This window comes from Podarcis cretensis, assembly GCF_951804945.1.
Source record: "Podarcis cretensis genome assembly, chromosome: 1".
Taxonomy (NCBI): Eukaryota; Metazoa; Chordata; class Lepidosauria; order Squamata; family Lacertidae; genus Podarcis; species Podarcis cretensis.
The window spans coordinates 134,148,763-134,166,286 of NC_137170.1; the positions used below are offsets into that span (position 1 = coordinate 134,148,763).

At 44.4% G+C, this 17,524-nt stretch overlaps 1 protein-coding gene across 5 annotated transcripts in view; it reads left to right on the top strand.

Moving 5' to 3' along the window:
- The first annotated feature begins 344 nt into the window (after nucleotides 1-344).
- Nucleotides 345-17,524, top strand: part of PIKFYVE (phosphoinositide kinase, FYVE-type zinc finger containing) — a 97,209-nt gene continuing 80,029 nt past the window's right edge. For 4 of the 5 annotated variants that reach the window (XM_079975307.1, XM_079975309.1, XM_079975311.1 and 1 more), the window contains exons 1-4: nucleotides 345-477; nucleotides 6,339-6,515; nucleotides 7,226-7,407; nucleotides 9,886-10,071. In XM_079975307.1, the coding sequence (XP_079831433.1) occupies nucleotides 7,236-7,407; nucleotides 9,886-10,071 (358 nt within the window). In that variant the 5' untranslated portion in view covers nucleotides 345-477; nucleotides 6,339-6,515; nucleotides 7,226-7,235. Of the gene's footprint in view, nucleotides 478-1,081; nucleotides 1,243-6,338; nucleotides 6,516-7,225; nucleotides 7,408-9,885; nucleotides 10,072-17,524 lie in introns of all 5 variants that reach the window. The other variant, XM_079975308.1, reaches the window with a different exon arrangement.

Consider the following 17,524-nt stretch of genomic DNA (forward strand, 5'->3'; position numbering starts at 1 on the left):
CCATCGAAGCAACTGCACTCGAACCGACGGCCTGGCTGGGCGACGACGATCGCGGGGCTCGTTTGCTCGCGCCTGCGCCGCTCGCCGCGTTTTGCGTCGATTGCGTTGCCTACGGCGGCGGCGGCGGCGCCGGCTCCTCCTCCTCCTCTTCCTCCTCCTCCTCCTCCTCCTGGCTCCGTCTCTCGGGTGTCGATTGCGTTGCCTGCGCCGACGGCAGCTCCTCCTCCTCCTCTTGCCCGTGGCCGGCCCAGGAGTGGAGACCGGAAGTTGGTGCAAAGGCGGAAGCGCGTCCAAGTCGAGTCATGTGCCGCTTTTGCCGGGCATCCCGCGTTCCCTCTGTCGCTGTTATTGTTATTGTTGTTGGTGGTGGTGTCGCCTCCCGAGTGGGAAGCGCAGCCTGCTAAGGGAAGCAGGCAGGCGGCAGAAGGCAGGGGCTGCCTGGCTGGGAGACAGGGAAGGAGAGAGCGGCAAGGGCAGGTAAGATGCTCGCCGCCGCCAGCCTCATTAAATAGTATTAATGATGAGTATTAATAGTATGAATATAGTATTAATGAGTATTAATAGTATTAATGATGAGTATTAATAGTATTAATATAGTATTAATGAGTATTAATAGTATTAATATAGTATTAATAGTATTAATATAGTATTAATGAGTATTAATAGTATTAATATAGTATTAATGAGTATTAATAGTATTAATATAGTATTAATGAGTATTAATAGTATTAATATCCTTTGTATTCCCGGCAGGAGGGTCTGGAGGGCGTGTTCCGTTTCTGAGCCAAGGCGAGGCTGCCAGTTTGCCCTCCTGCCCTCCAGACCCTCCAGGAAGCCAAGAAACCTCACTTGTCAACCGTTTTCTAAACTGGGGTTTGTTTGCTTTCAAAGTATGCAGGTGGCTTATTTTGTATGTGTGAATACTTTTTTTTGTTTTTTGGAGGGGGGAACATTTTGATTCTCACAATGTAGCTTTTCCTGGGGGGGGGGGGGGAGAGGAGGGTTTGATAGAGCACCAAACTAAGGCTAAGAAAGGAAACGAATGAACCCAACGGCTTGTTTTTACTTGTTTTACTTGCAGCCTACATACTCAACTCGGGTGTGTAGGACGTGGTGTTCGAATCCTGGCACCTCTGCCTGGGTCCTCCGGAGGGGAAAGTTGCAGTGTGTGTGGTAGTGATGTACCTTGCTGCCTCGTGAAAATGAAGAAGGCAGGAGGCTGCCCAACTCTCCTGCGTTAAGGTGAACAGGTGTAAAGGAAGAGAGGGCTGTGATAACCTTTGAGTATTGAGTAGTACCGGGAATTTTTGGTTATCATGTGGGATCCTTCCCCCTTGTAATGAGCTGCACCTGGCATTCCCCCTTCTGCACAACTATTAAAGGTGCAGGAACACACTTTTGTCACGCTTTTTATACAGAAAGTGCTGTGCAAATGACTATCTTGTACCTCTGGTAGTATATAATTTATGGGTGGGGAACTGATGCTGAGAGATGACTTGTACAAGGTCACCTCGTAGGATGATTGGGAGAGGATCTGAGTCCAGATCCAACACTCGATAACTTTACCACAATGACTACAGCACATTTTGTAGTGCTTTCCATGGCAAGGGGGCACTCGGTTATAAAACTTGGGGTGGCCAGTATGAGAACTCCACCCTTTAAAGCTGAAAGTAGGGCAGCAATTTCAAGAAAACCCTTGCTTTGGTTAAAAAGGAAAGAAAAAGAGGTGTTGCTACTCATATATTGATATAGGTGCCATGGGTGCCAGCAGAAAATGCCTGGGCAGTAAGAAAAAGAGGTGTTGGTACTTTGTACTATTGAGTATTGTCACAAAAAGAGCCCCAAGGTAGAATAATTGTTGGAACCTGTCTTCAAGAGAGTAGCTGGTCTTAAGATGCAAGCCTGGAATAGTTTGTGTAGAGAAGTGTAAAATATGCATGCACTTTTTCTCCTTTGAAGAAATATATCCAGGTGACCCACTAGTAGGACAAACTGTAGCAGGAAAGGAGGAAGTGGCTGTTGCTTGAATCAAAACCTGCTACAATCTTTGCTTTGTTGAGCTTGTAAAAATATATATATTCTCATATTGGACAGCATCAATTGCTTGGATTAACAATGAATGGAATCTTTATTTTTAAGGTTGCTGAGAGTGTGATGAAATATTAATTATCACCCTGTTGTGTTTGTGTGTGAGAGAGGTGGAGAGAATATTACTTTGGTATATGTGTTGGAAATCCCCTTCCATTTGGATCAACAGGATTTATCCAGTGAATGTCTTTAAATTTGCTAGGAATTGTTCTGTGTTACAACTTTATTTTATGGTGAGTGTTTACCTCTGTGTTAAAGCCTAACATGCCAGCAATGATTAGCAACATGCGGGAATTTATTGGGAGGTACAGTATAGCGTACCCTTCGGTTTCTAGAGACAGATGTCAGCTATTTCAAGTTAAGTATGTTGAATAGCTCTAAACATCTAATAGATATTGATTAATATCTTGACGTGGTCTTGAATTAAACTAAGAATTAAATTAAAATCCAGACAAAAATGGAATCCCCTTCTCCCCTTGCTTGAGTAGCGCACATACTTTTTCATTCCTAGTAAAGCAGTTACTGCAGTTTAATTGAATGCTTGAAGCTTGCATTTTGAACTATTGACCAGAGCAACCATAAATCTCATTAATCCTTTCAGCTTTGATAAGCTATTGTTGAGAGTAATGAGAGATTAACACTTAACTTTTAACCTGGGTCTCTCTGCAATTTACTTAATTGTCATATAACTTCTTTATGATGACCTGCATTTGCTGAAATTGCCACATCTGCATAACAGCATAACAAAGCACCAGTGGCAGAGATCACAGATAAGAATGCCATTTTCTACTTTCTGAAATAGTTGTAGTTGGCATTCCCCCCCCCCCTAGTCAAATGTCAACCTACACCTTTCTTTTCCTGGAGTTTAAATGTCAACCTATTCTTGTTAAGGCAGATTTCTAAACAGTTGGTTTCTGTGCTGGATGCAGAGCTGCATCTGAGCTTTCGTCTAGCGAGTTTTCCGTCTTGCGAGGCATTCGTCTTGCGGGGCACCACTGTATTAATATTGTGTTTTAATTGTTGTGTAACCTTCCCTGGTACCTTAAGGGTGAAGGGCAAGTAATTAATAATAATTGCCAGGTTTTGTTGAGTTGACTTTTAAGAAGTGGCATTCGAATGATTATTCCCAGTGAGTGGGGTCAGACTGATACCTTCTTAAGCATGTAACTTCACAGTATAAGAAAAATGGAGTTTCTGGCCCCTCCAAGATCTCACTTGTCCTGAAATCATTACATTGTATAGTTTCCTTCCCATTCCCATGACAGCAGGCAGTGATGTGGAGCAGGGCTGAGAGATGTTCAGCATAATGACGGACCACGAGTTAAGCTCTTCTATTCATAACCTCTTGTAAAACTTATCACAATGTTATGGTTTGGGGCTGCAGCTGTGTGCATCTTAAGTTGGCAAAACTGACCCCAGTTTTGCATGGATAGCTTTGTTCTGTTTCTTTTCCTTAGAGTCTTTTGGGCAGGACAGAATATTCCCATTCTACACTTAACACGGGTGGCGCTGTGTTCTAAACCACTGAGCCTAGGGGTTGCCGACCAGAAGGTTGGTGGTTCGAACCCCCTGACAGGGTGAGCTCCTGTTGCTCAGTCCTTTGCTCCTGCCAACCTAGCAGTTCGAAAGCACATCAAAGTGCAAGTAGATAAATAGGTACCGCTCCGGCGGGAAGGTAAACGGCATTTCTGTGCGCTGCTCTGGTTTGCTAGAAATGGCTTTGTCATGCTGGCCACACGTCCTGGAAGCTGTCTGCGGACAAAAGCCGGCTCCCTCGGCCAATAAAGCGAGATGAGCGCCGCAATCCCAGAGTCATCCGTGACTGGAATTAATGGTCAGGGGTCCCTTTACCTTTACCTTTTTACACTTAGCTATGTTTTCCTGACCTATGCTAGCTGGCACTAGCTGTCCTATGCCTATGCTGCCTCGCTTGATGAAATTGTTCTGGGCTTGCTCTAGAATTATGGTGAAAGGAAGCTATACTGGTGTTTTGGGAAGAGATCACACAGCACAAAACAGTTCTAGAGTTTGCACGAGTTTGGTAGGACTCTGGTTCATCTGCAGTTTACTAATGCAGAAGTCACTTCTGACTAAGTGATCCAGTTTGCCCTGTCATCCTCTATAGGGGAAAACAACCTGCTTATAACAGTAACTATGGAAATTGTGATGTAAAATGTGTTGGTGGTTGCTCCACATTTAGGTTTTTTGTTTTTTTTGCGGATGGCTGTCTTGTCAGCTAAGCCTGATGGTGAGTTAAGCCATGTTGTTGTTGTTGTTTAGTTGTTTAGTCGTGTCCGACTCTTCGTGACCCCATGGACCAGAGAACGCCAGGCACTCCTGTCCTCCACTGCCCCCCGCAGCTTGGTCAGACTCATGCTGGTAACCTCGAAAACACTATCCAACCATCTCGTCCTCCGTCTCCCCCTTCTCCTTGTGCCCTCCATCTTTCCCAACATCAGGGTCTTCTCCAGGGAGTCTTCTCTTCTCATGAGGTGGCCAAAGTACTGGAGCCTCAGCTTCACAATCTGTCCTTCCAGTGAGCACTCAGGGCTGATTTCCTTCAGAATGGAGAGGTTTGATCTTCTTGCAGTCCATGGGACTCTCAAGAGTCTCCTCCAGCACCATAATTCAAAAGCATCAATTCTTCGGCGATCAGCCTTCTTTATGGTCCAGCTCTCACTTCCATACATCACTACTGGGAAAACCATAGCTTTAACTATACGGACCTTTGTTGGCAAGGTGATGTCTCTACTTCTCAATGCCCATGGACAAAGACAACAGGCATATAAGAGTTAAGCCATAGCTGTTCACAATATGAATCTGCAATTGTATAGGAATATTCAGTTGAATAGGAAAACAAATGAGGAATTTATTGCAGCTGCCCCACCTGTCTTCGCCCAACCTGCACTTGTGTGCTCTTCTATGCACTCACATCTTCTTCCGACCTCCTTGTGCCTGACCCTGCTTCTCCCTGCTTCTCTTTCCCTTCCCCCTTCCCTTTTCTGTGAGTGTCAGCAGGTGACAGAATGCTGCAAGGGCTGCTATCCTGTGAGCTGTTACACAGCCTGACAGCTTGGCGGTGAGGGCACTTGAAGGGATGAGGAGCTGATCCTGCTCAACTTCCCCAACTGGGATCAGAGTTCCCTGCTCTGGCAGGGTGATTGAGGACTTGTGCCTCTGTTCCATCCTCTGTTCCTGAGCACACAAAGGAGCAGCACAACTTCACAGACAACTCGTAGGCTGGGTTTTTCTTGGGGGTGGGGCAGGTGTTAGAGGAGCCGACCCCTTATCTTTGTCTAAAGAGAGCTTGAAACTTTACCATCTTGTAGCTTGCAGAACTTCCCTTTTATGTGTGTATCTGAACTTTAGAGAGATTTTTTAAGGCTCTCTTAAGAGGATTATTTAGATTTATTTGAGGTATATACATGCTGCCTTTCAGGGGAAGCCCTCATAGCCCACCTCTCAAATAGCTTATTCAAAAGTTCCAGGAGGAACGTCCACATATCTCTTGGTGCTTCTGGCCACTGCAAAGTATGTGCGTACTTTCAGGAGGCTTTGAAGACCTGCCTGTTTCAGATGGATACAAGCGGCATTCTTGGCTGAGATGCTTGCTTGGTTTTTAGCTGTTTATTATACCGGATAATTAATTAATTAATTAATTAATTGTGGAGGGATTGCAGTAGTTTCTGTCTTCTGTATTATTGATAATCGTATTAGCACTTTTAAAATGCCACGTTGAAAGAGTGGTACCCGGAAAGGTAGCTCATAACTATTTCACCATAAGCAACTAAACTTCTGTAATAAATAATTCCACCATTTGAGGCATAGTTAAGGAAAAGAACTCACACCATGTCCAAAGTGGAGGGGGGAGACCTTTTTTTGGAGCAAAAGATGTATGTATGTGCATGTGGGGAGCTGAACCCTTCCCAAGTTATGCCTTAACTCCTCGCAGTTTCCCCCAGGTGCTTTTTCCTTCAGCTGAGTTTTTGTACCCAAAGGAACTCACATGTGTGAAAAACACTGAAAGAGAGGACCTGGGGGGTGTTTTCTTCTGCATGCCTCCTTTGCTCTGAAACAGCGGTGAGCAGCCTGCAGAACTGATAGTGCCCACCAAGTCTCCCCATTTGGTCTGTGGCACCACCAACCTGTCAATCCCCTGACACCATACAATGTTGGGCGTGGACCAGGTAAACTAAACAGGAAGACTTGGGAGCACACTCTGACATATGCTCTGTATTCTTCCCTTCTAGCCCCCGGTAGAATTCAGTGCTTTTGGAATTTGGTGCCCTTTTCTGTCTTCTGGGAAGAATCTTCCTTTGCAACTGCGGCTTGAAGTCACAATGGAGCTGTGAAGGAGGAAGGGAAAGAACTGAGAGTGCACTTGCAATGCACTCCTGAGTCTTCATTTGCAAGCCTCAGGTTTAAAGGTGAGTTGCATGGCATCACATGATAGCAAGTGATAGACAGGTGTGCAGCCCCACCTTTCTGACAGTGGTGCACAGAGTGAAGGGGAGCTCTGGATCTGGCTGGCCGTTCCTGTAACGGGAGACTATAGCTTAAGGTAACTCAGATTGATAGACCAATCCTTGCTAACTTAAGCTACAGTTCTCTTTTGTCAGCAACTGGGCACCATGGTCTGAATTAATCAGGATCAGGCCTACTGCCACTGTGTCTAATTTGCGCCCAACTTGAAACATAAACTGGTTTCTCTGGACAGTTTTACTATGTTGTTCAAATAATGGACAGACTTCACTTCCTTATTGCTATGAGACAGAGTCTTACTTTTCTTCTGAATCATCTGGTTTTAGTACTTCCTCTAAAGTCATGAATGTGCTTTTTCAAAAGTGAATAATTGTTTAGCTACTCTGTTCCAATTTCTTCCCTATTTCTGAATTCACTTCTGACCGCATCATATTTGATGCCTGTTCTAAGCTGACTACCTGTTCCTCCTCCTAAACTGGATCTCCTTTGGAATTTATATCCCACCCTTCAGTGTTACCACACCAGGGGACACTTTAAATAATATAAAAGTCATCAGAATAAACTGTGAAAAGCAGAATTCTTAAGCAGCAGGACGGTAACATGCAGTGGCTTATGTTTCATTGGGGCATTACATGTGCACCTTCAATTTTCTTAGGATCCATGAAATGGCCACAGATGACAAAGCATCTCCGACGTTGGACACTCTGAACGACCTGCCCTACTCTCCTGGCAGCCCGTCTCACCTTACGCACTTCAAACCTTTGACTCCCGACCAGGATGAACCGCCATTTAAATCTGCCTATAGTTCTTTCGTGAATCTCTTTCGTTTCAGTAGAGGTAAGTACTAACTTCCTTGCATGACTGTACGTTGATTGATTAATAGCTATGAGTGAAGACTTGCTGCCAAAAGTAGGAACAGCCTACTCAAAGCATGCAAAAACCACATGCCATTGGGCTCATTAACATGTAACACTAAACTAACTGGTTTAATGAAACAAGCCAACTTCACACTAACCATAGTTCCTGGTTAGCATGTAACACGAAACTGTGGTTAGACAAAAATTGAGTGAAAGCTTCCAGTCTCTTCACAGCAGCACCAGAGGAGGAGGGAGAGCCCAAGAGCTTGAGGCTTGCACACACAACCCTAGTATTAAGTCCCTAGCATGGACTGCACATGGTTGTTGTAACCCGCCTTGTGCAGATGCCCATTTTGTGAAATGAGTGTGTTCTAGGATGGATTGATCTTGTTCCCACTGCCCCTGCCCTCTACCTCCAAGCATTCAAGCCAAAGTGGGTGACTTGTTTGCCAAAGTGTTTGGCTTGCATGTGCAGGTCTGGGTGCACAAATATAGGTCCCCATGTTACTGAGCGCTGGAACTCTGAGCACGCCCCAAGACTATGTTTGCTCTGAGCAATGGCTGTGTCATTGTGGTAGACCATCAAGAGCCCCTATGGTGGCAGATGACATTGATCCCAGGCACGAGGTTGTAATTGCCTAGTTGATCTCCAGTCCCAGTGCCATATCTAATACAAACAATGCCTGTAACTGTGTCGTTAATCATCCATTGTGAGTTAATGGGTACCAGTCAGTCAGCATATCTTTCCTTGAGTCGAACAAGTGTCTGTTCTACTATATTTATGAAGAGGCTCACATGCGTCCTCTTTCAGGAGAGAAATGAGCATGTCACTAAAGTAAGATCTGACAGTCAGGGGTGCCCCTGTGTCTTGCTTTAAGTCCTCAGGCAGAAGACATAACTCTTATGACTCTGGCTGATCTAGGAAAACTCATCAACTGTGTCTTTTGTTTAAAAAACAACACTCATGTGTAGCCTGGACCTTTTCAGATTCAAGTTGAGGTTCACTCATGAAGTATTCTATAATCAAGTGTATGTTGCACCCACAATTTGTTTAACTTTGGGGGATTTTCACCCAAAGGTACTCCACACTGCCTTTTTTTGCCTCCTCAGATGTCGGACCCCCCCAGTGGAGCTGGAATCTCTGTTTAACTTTAGCTAGAGCTTCTCCTTGTCACCTCTTTCCTCATTCCCCTGATTTCTAAACTGTGTTGGTTATTTCGCTCAGCCAGTGCTGTTCTAAAGAGAAAAGTTTATTCTATTTCTAGACTGGAATAAGGAGGTTCAATGGAACCCAAAATAAGATTAAAAGTGGAGTAACTTGAAGAAGTAGGTGAAGTATCTCATCCTTTTTGAGAGTATTGGTGGATGAAAAGAATCATGGTTTGGGAAGGTAGCAGATGAACATCTCCTTTGGTTAAGAGATCTGGTCTCGCCTGACAACGCAAAAGGAATTCTCACTGTCCTAATTTTTTGCTTAATAAAGTGAGTCACATGTTGTGCTTTTTCCTCCAAGTATGACCAGCCCCAGTCAACAGTAAGCTTCCAGGTTGTGATGCTAATTCTTGTAGGCATGAGAAACAAGTGGCCAAAGAAGGAGGGCCTCCCAGACCAAAGGAACTGGGAGGTACTGAAGCCAAGAACTAGTTCCTCATTGCTTCGTAACTTGTGGGTTGCGATCCCCCAACACCTGAATTTATAGCTATAAGCTACCTAGAATGCCATTGGCCTGGAACTTCCTGCTGGAAGGTCTGATGTGTCTTTGCACCCTCTGGAGCTTTAGCTCTGAAACTGGGGCTTGGTACTAGCAGTTATGAGAGGCAGGGTGCAGACCTACTGCTCTTGCTAGATGCAGTTTGTAGTTCCATGATTCCTTTCCCCTGTTACTTAAAGTGATGAACAGTGATAATTGTTGGGAGCAGAGTGAGGGGACTGTTTCATTGGAACTGTCTTTGAAGAACCATAAATAAGGTTTGGTCCTGATTTTCTTCTCTCTTTTGCTAATAAGAGTTGTAGGTGAGTGCTGGCAGCCTAAGCACTGTTTGTGCTGTCAATAGATAACAGGCTGCTGTCCTATGATAAGTTTTTAAAGAGGAAAGCCCACTGGGACTTATTTCGGGAGGTGGGGAATGCAGAAGATTGGGCTGCCAAAGAGTTCTTTCTTTAGATCTAAGTCTTTCACTATGACTCAGTGTGGGAACTGTGGTTCTAGAGAGATTTATGAGAAATCTGGTAAACACTGGTATACTAGAGAAGAGGCTGTAAAATAACGACATTTCTGCTTTGCGTATATTTTGTACACACACCTATTCACCAGGTGGGACGATCTTTCCCAGGTTCATAAGTCATGGCTTATGTGTGAACAAACGCTAGTGTCTGATTTATTTGAGAATAATATAAAAAGGTAGTTTTCCAGTTCACATATCTCAACATTGATTAGACTAACACTTCCTCTTTCTAGACGATGGTCGTCTTGCTTCCTCCGTGGAGAGAGCAGAGACAGGACAGGGTGATCAACAGACGCTGAATGCAAGCTGGTCAAGTCCGCAACATACTTTGAGGTCGCAGTCCCTAAGGTCGTCACCTCTACCTTACAAAAAAACCCAGCCCTCTGGGGAGTTGCAGAGAAGATCTTCAGCATCTTTAGGTAAGAGATCAGAGTTTGAAAAGAGGTGGTCTGTGCTTTATAGGGCTTTGGCATTTTCCAAGCCCCATTCAGCTCAAGAGATGCTTCCAAGGAATCTTCTAACACTGTTCTTGCTTTTAAAAAACTACACACTCCTAGATTTGGCAATGTGAAAACTCAGTTTTTCTGTGTGTGTGTTTGGGTTGTTGTTTTTTGTTTAATTCATCTAAGCAAGAAGGAAAACCTGCATGTGTTTCCTGCTGCTTTATTTTGTTACCCTACGTGGGATTTCTAATGTATACATTTATGGAATTTCTAATGCCATCCTTTTTGTTGGGAATGTGGAAAACAGGAGGGAAGCACGTATGTGAGAGTAGATGGATGAATGTCTGTCTGTCCATGGTGACTTGCTTACCTTTGTGCCCACTGAAAAGCCCTACTTTCCAGACCTCTTTTCCATTATTGGTGTAAAGCCAGAAGAACACATGAAGAAGACCTGCATTTTTCCACCTTATTATGTTTCGAAGCAGTGAAAACATGGTTTTTAAAAACGATAACTTCCAATGATCTGCAGAGTGGGGGATGGTGCAATTTGAGTCTGGGACCATGAACACTTGAAAGTGTTAGCAAATGATACATAAATCGCTGGCTCCTATGCGCAGTCCTGAAGCCCTGATGTGGGCATGCAGATTCCCCATTCCTTGTTGCTGACTCCAGGAGATGTGAACAAAACCCTGATGTACAAGATTCAGCTGTTATTCCAAGGTCGCATAACAGGGCCGTGACCTAAGTACATTAGATTTCAACTGTGCCCAAGTCTAAAAGTCCAAACAGTTATTTGAAGTGAAATGCCCTCTGTTCTGTTAGGAATCCGGATTTCCACCATGGGCTTCGTTTTCAGGGAGAGACTTGAGAGCTGGGCCAAAACTACATGTTACACTGAGAGGTTTGTGATTAACGCTCTGACTTCTGTTGAATCAGATGGTCCCACAGGAGTAGGGTAGCGCGTGGGACTGCTCATTTGTTTGGGGCAATAGCATGGGGCCATTTCCTGTTATAGAATGCTCCCCCCCCCCATAAGTTTCTCTTTGCTCTGGAAAGAGGAATACAAGCACCTCTCCCCTCCCGCAAAGCAAATATCCCCTTGGAGAGCATTTACATTGGGGGAAATGGTTGATGTGGGACAGGGTTAAATCCTGCTTTCCTGATCCTAGTAGCAATGGGAAGCCGGCTAAACTCAGTACAAAAAAAATCAGGCCATTAGTTTTTGTTTAACTTAGGCACAGAAAGCTGGAGTTGTTAGCTTTTCCAGCATTTCAGATCATCAGGCCTAGACTTATAACTGAAGCTGAAAAATACTGAAGAGCAGAATCAGGGTGTGCTTCTCTTGTGACAGATGGCCTCCAGGGGGCACTCATGTCAATTGGATGCGCTGGTTTCTTTTCCTTGTCTCCAATAGCGTTTACAAAGATCAACATTAGCCTGTCTTGGATAAAAATTGCTTAACCCCAGTAGGAAATAATGAAGAAGATCATTCTGCATACATAGACCAGGTTTCTCTGATTCCAGAACAGAGAAAGCAATAAGGAGGAAGTTATTTTAAGCCTTCTGAGACTTCGCTTTAATACAAGATGCATTTGCATAGGCTACAGCTACTTTGGCAGACTTTAGATGTTCAAGTGCAAGGAGCACAAGAAGCGCTTAACACTATTGCACTTGATCCTTATTCTCAAAGGGGCAGCAAGGGCTAAGATTCTGGGGGCACTCCTGCATCCATCTGTGTTGCTAAAGGGCCAGGTGACCCCATTGGCTAGGAGTGTCTTTTGCCAGCTTTGGTTGGCAAGACAGCTGCGACTGTTTCCGGATCAAAAAATCCAGACCACTGTTCTCTATTTGCTGGCACCCTCCAGAATGGATTGCAATGCTGTCCTTGCGGCTGACCTGGAAGGTGCAGCTAGTAGAAAATGCAGCATCTCAACTGCTCCCTGGGGCAGACTGTCAATGCCATTGTAGGTCACCGCTGAGAAAATTGCACCGGCTGCCAGTTAGCCTCTAGATAACATTCATGTTGCACATACAGTGGTGCCCCGCAAGACGAATGCCTCGCAAGACGGAAAACCCGCTAGACGAAAGGGTTTTACGTTTCGGAGGTGCTTCGCAAAACAAATTTCCTATGAGCTTGCTTTGCAAGACGAAAATGTCTTGCGAGTTCCTGCAGTTTTTTTTCCTCCCCCCCCTTTTTCTAAGGCGCTAAGCCGCTTATCTGCTTATCCGCTAAGCCGATAAGCCGCTAAAAGCCGCTAATAGTGCTAGTCCGCTAAGCCGTCAATGGGCTTGCTCGCGGAATGGATTCTTTTCGTCTTGCGAGGCACCACTGTATTGGTGTACAAAGTCCCATACAATTGGAGACCAGAGAACACGTAATGGATAAGCCACAGATAGTGGTGGAGTTTTCTAGAAATCTTGATGTCAAGCTTATGCATGCAGTTATCCCCCCTCCCTTAATTACTGTCTCAATCCTTAATCTCTATGAGGTGGAAGTTGTCCCCTTGTCCCCCTGTTTCACTAAAAACATGAGCAATTGCTGTGTTACTGTTTACATAAATTATACACATGTACACTCCAGGGGACGCAGGTGGTGCTGTGTGTTAAACCACAGAGCCTAGGACTTGCTGATCAGAAGATCAGTGGTTCGAATCCCTAAGTCGGGGTAAGCTCCCATTGCTCGGTCCCTGCTCCTGCCAACCTAGCAGTTCAAAAGCATGTCAAAGTTAAAGTAGATAAATAGGTACCGCTCCGGCGGGAAGGTAAACGGCGTTTCCGTGCACTGCTCTGGTTCGCCAGAAGCGGCTTAGTCATGCTGGCCAAATGACCTGGAAGCTGTATGCCGGCTCCCTCGGCCAATAAAGCGAGAAGAGCACTGCAACCCCAGAGTCAGTCACGACTGGACCTAATGGTCAGCGGTCCATTTACCTTTACCTTTTTACACTCCAGGATTTCTAAAGTAAACAGCACATGGACAGATAATGTTCAATAGTGCATATAACTGTATAAAAAACAAATGTATTAATATAAAACTGCACTGGGAGAATAGCACAGCGTGCGGCTTGACTTTCTTATAATACGGAGTGGGTGTATTTTGCATATAATTTTCATATTATTAGTTGGGCTTTTAAAAAACCCGGATGGCACACGAGTGGCTTAGACACAAGCAGGCGCTCGATACAAGGGGAAGTCTAACGCAAGCAAAGCTCGGTCAGGTTTGGACAGTCGAGTTCTGTGTATAAATCTGGTTAAAATGGATTCCTCACCCCCAGCCATAGGTTTCCCAGCCTTATTAGTGTCATGCCAATATTTTTGCTTGCTTTTAAAAAATCTATCCATGTGAGGGATCAGCGAAAGTAAATAATATGTGACCTTTGGGGGCGGAATTGTGTGTGGATGGTCATGAGAGGTTTTGCCTATTGTTCTTCCTCTAAAATCATTGACCTTAAATAACCTCTTCACTTCTTTAATAAAACACTCTCTGGAGACCTTCAGTGTTGGTCTTCTTGGGAAAACCCCTGGAGATGATCTTGCAGGCAAGCATTCCAAGAAGCTGGGAATGGGAGAAGCTGGCTCAGAAGCTGATCCAAATTTGCTGTGATTTTTTCAAAATAATACTACAGTGGTGCCTCGCAAGACGAAAAGAATCCGTTCCACGAGCCTCTTCGTCTAGCGGTTTTTTCGTCTTGCGAAGCAAGCCCATTAGCGGTTAGCAGATTAGCGCTATTAGCGGCTTTTAGCGGCTTAGCGGATAAGCGGCTTAGCAGCTTAGAAAAAGGGGGGGGGGAAGGGAAAAAAAGTCGGAAAAACTCGCAAGACATTTTCGTCTTGCAAAGCAAGCCCATAGGGAAATTCGTCTTGCGAAGCACCTCCAAAACGGAAAACCCTTTCGTCTAGCGGGTTTTCCGTCTTGCGAGGCATTCGTCTTGCGGGGCACCACTGTATAATATATGCACCAATCACCCACCTTGTAGTGATTTTAAGGTCAGAGCAGCAAGCAAGCTTTTCTCTCCCATACACATGAACAAGAAAGTTGAAGAGTGTGTATGTTGTGGAGGGACCTCTTTTGCCAGGAGTGAATACATTGGTGAAATGCAGGGACAGGGAGACAAGGATTTGGCACCCTATAATCTGAAATAAGTCTGTCTCTTGTTGCGTTTGAAGCACCAGTGTTGTTAATACTTCAGGTAGGATTCCCCTGATCTGTCTCTGAACAACTCTTGAGAACTCTGCTCAGGTTCTTCAGGAGGATTGGGGTGTGCAAAATAAATGAGAAGTTCCACAGAGTGGGAGCCGGATGGGTTTGCGCTATAGCATAAAGGCAGTTTTGTAAAAGCTCAGTACATGGGGGGAGATCTGCTTGCGGGCTCTGCCATTTCAGAGTACAGACGGAGGCCCACAGGGCTGGATGCTCCTCCATGCAAGAAGTATTTGTTGGTCACATGTTGTGGCAGCAGGAGGCTAGCCCTCTCTGGCATACTCAAAGCTCAGGGATTTTAGCGTGCAGAGATTTGTTTTAAATGGAGCCATCCAGTCGTGCAAGCCCCAACCTGCATCCTGGTACAGTCCAGGAACAGTGGGTTCCCCCCCCCCCCCAGTCCAAACTAGGTGATGGGAAGCAGAACTTTTCAGTGCAATGCTTGGCTGTAATAAGAGCCTAGAGGCAGAGTAGCTGCATTCAAACTTAACTACAGGTCATGATTTGTTGAGCAAGCCAGGATGCAGCTTGCAACTTCTTTGCTCATCTGTGGTTGGCTTCACTTGATGCTGGTTGGTTTGTCTCTTCCCACCCCCTTCTCTGTGAATACTTGGACTGCTACCCAAATGCCTGTGTGGCACTTGAAGACTGGCACGGCCACCTCATGTCACCAGTTCTCATGCTATTGGTTGGCTGCAGACATGGGGCGGGGGAACATCAGTGATCTCCTCCTCTGAACTCTTCATCTGTTCCCAGCAAGCCCAAGCCAAGCACAGCCCTAAAGCTTCCCTCCTCCTCCGTATTTCTAGATGTGGTGGGTAGAGACTTGCTTCTTAACCCCTTTGTTTCTTTACCCCCTGATCCCAAACTTCCTGAGCAAAAGAATCTCTCGCTGCAAGACTCTGCCTGCAATTTCATGGTGTGTTTTTTTTTCTAGTATCCCCCAAAGGTGAAGGGAGTTGTGAAAGCTCTCTGTTAGATTCTCAAATCTCTGAGACAAATCCCCCCCGCTTGCCTGTCTTCAGCCCTCACTGCCTCCCAGCCTCCAGCCCAAGCCTAAATGGATTTTGTTGCCTCTTCCTATCAGTTCACCCAGCAAACCCATATGACTCTTACCGTATTTCTGCTTCCAGGCAGGAATCCCTAACCTGGTTATCATCACCCATCTCCCTAGCTGTAAGAGGTGTAAAATGCACTCCTTTCCGCAGATATGTTTGCACCTACAAGCCCTAGTGCCTCCAATGCATCTGGGCCCAATTGAGGTCAGCATTCAGCTTCCTGAGAATTCATCCCGGACTCCATTCCTTGCATACCTTTCCCTCGCCAGCTGTATCCACCCATCCAATAAAGGCACAAATTTTAGCTAATTACAGAATTTTACTGGTTAGCCCAGAGAACTACAGGAGAAGCTATAACAGGGGCTTGGAAACAGTTGTTCTGGCTCGTGCTGATGGGAGTTGTACTGTGAAAATATTTGGAATGCACTAGGGATGGCTTTTTTTTTTTTTAATAATATTTATTAAGTTTTTAACAAAAAGAAGAAAAAGAATAAACAATTAACAAAAAACACATTAAAAAAATCCAAATACAATACAAAAACCGAGATTTAACATAAAAATAAAAAATAAAAATAAAAATAAAAATCCCTCTTTCTGGTATCTTACAATCATTTACTTATTTTCCTGACTTCCTCACACCTCCCTTTTTTGTATTCCATTTAAAAATTTGTTCAGCAAATTCATACCCTCTTAATTTAACCTTAATTATTTATCCTCACATATTCTAACTTCAAATTTTCATCTAATGTCAATCCCTTCATACATATTCTTATTTGTCCTTATTGCTAGAACCACTTCGTTTCATTCCAACATCATTATCATTCAATAATTTTACAATATTTCTGTAGATAGATTTTAAATTTCTTCCAATCTTCTTCCACCGACTCTTCTCCCTGGTCTCGGATTCTGCCGGTCATTTCTGCCTATTCCACATAGTCCATTACTTGCATCTGCCATTCTTCCAAGGTGGGTAGGTCTTGTGTCTTCCAGTGCTTTGCAATGAGTATTCTTGCTGCTGCTGTAGCATACATAAAGAAAGTTCTATCCTTCTTTGGCACCAATTGGCCGACCATGCCCAGGAGAAAGGCCTCTGGTTTCTTCAAGAAGATATATTTAAATACCTTTTTCATTTCATTATATATCATCTCCCAGAAAGCCTTAATCCTTGGGCACGTCCACCAAAGGTGAAAGAATGTACCTTCAGTCTCTTTACATTTCCAACATTTGTTATCGGGCAAATGATAGATTTTTGCAAGCGTGACTGGGGTCATGTACCACCTGTATATCATTTTCATAATATTCTCTCTTAAGGCATTACATGCCGTAAATTTCATACCTGTGGTCCACAACTGTTCCCAATCAGCAAACATAATGTCATGTCCGATATCTTGTGCCCATTTTATCATAGCAGATTTTACCAATTCATCCTCAGTGTTCCATTTCAACAGCAGGTTATACATTCTTGATAGCGTCTTAGCTTTGGGTTCTAACAATTCTGTTTCTAATTTTGATTTTTCCACCTGGAAGCCAATTTTTTTATCCAAGTTATAGGCCTCCCTTATTTGAAAATAGTGAAGCCAATCTCGCACCTTATCCTTTAATTTCTCAAAACTCTGCAATTTCAGTTTGTCACCCTCCTGTTCCAAAATCTCCCAATATTTTGGCCAGTTGGCCTCCATATTGAGTTTTTTCAGAGCCTTTGCTTTCATAGGTGATAGCCACCTTGGGGTTTTATTTTCAAGTAAGTCTTGAAATTTTCAAGTATCTTGTCCAGACATTAAACAATGCTCTTCTGACAATATGATTTTTAAATGCCTTATGTACTTTAACCTTGTCATACCACAAATATGCATGCCACCCAAAAACATTGTCAAAACCTTCTAAGTCCAAAATGTCTGTGTTCTCAAGAAGCAGCCAATCTTTCAGCCAGCAAAATGCACTAGGGATGGCTATCCTTGGTGTGCAGAAACAGGCTGTGGTCCAAATCTGGGAAACGTGGGGGTGATTGTCCCCAAGGAATTGGCCTGAAGTTTTTCTGATGGCCTGTGCCTGCCTGACAAAGGTTGGCTGCTTCAGAACAACCTTTAGGAAAAGCCACAGAATGCTGTTTACCTGCGGCAGGCAGGTAGCCAGCCTAGGTAGATAGGGGTTTCCCTCCCAGGAGGATGTCCTC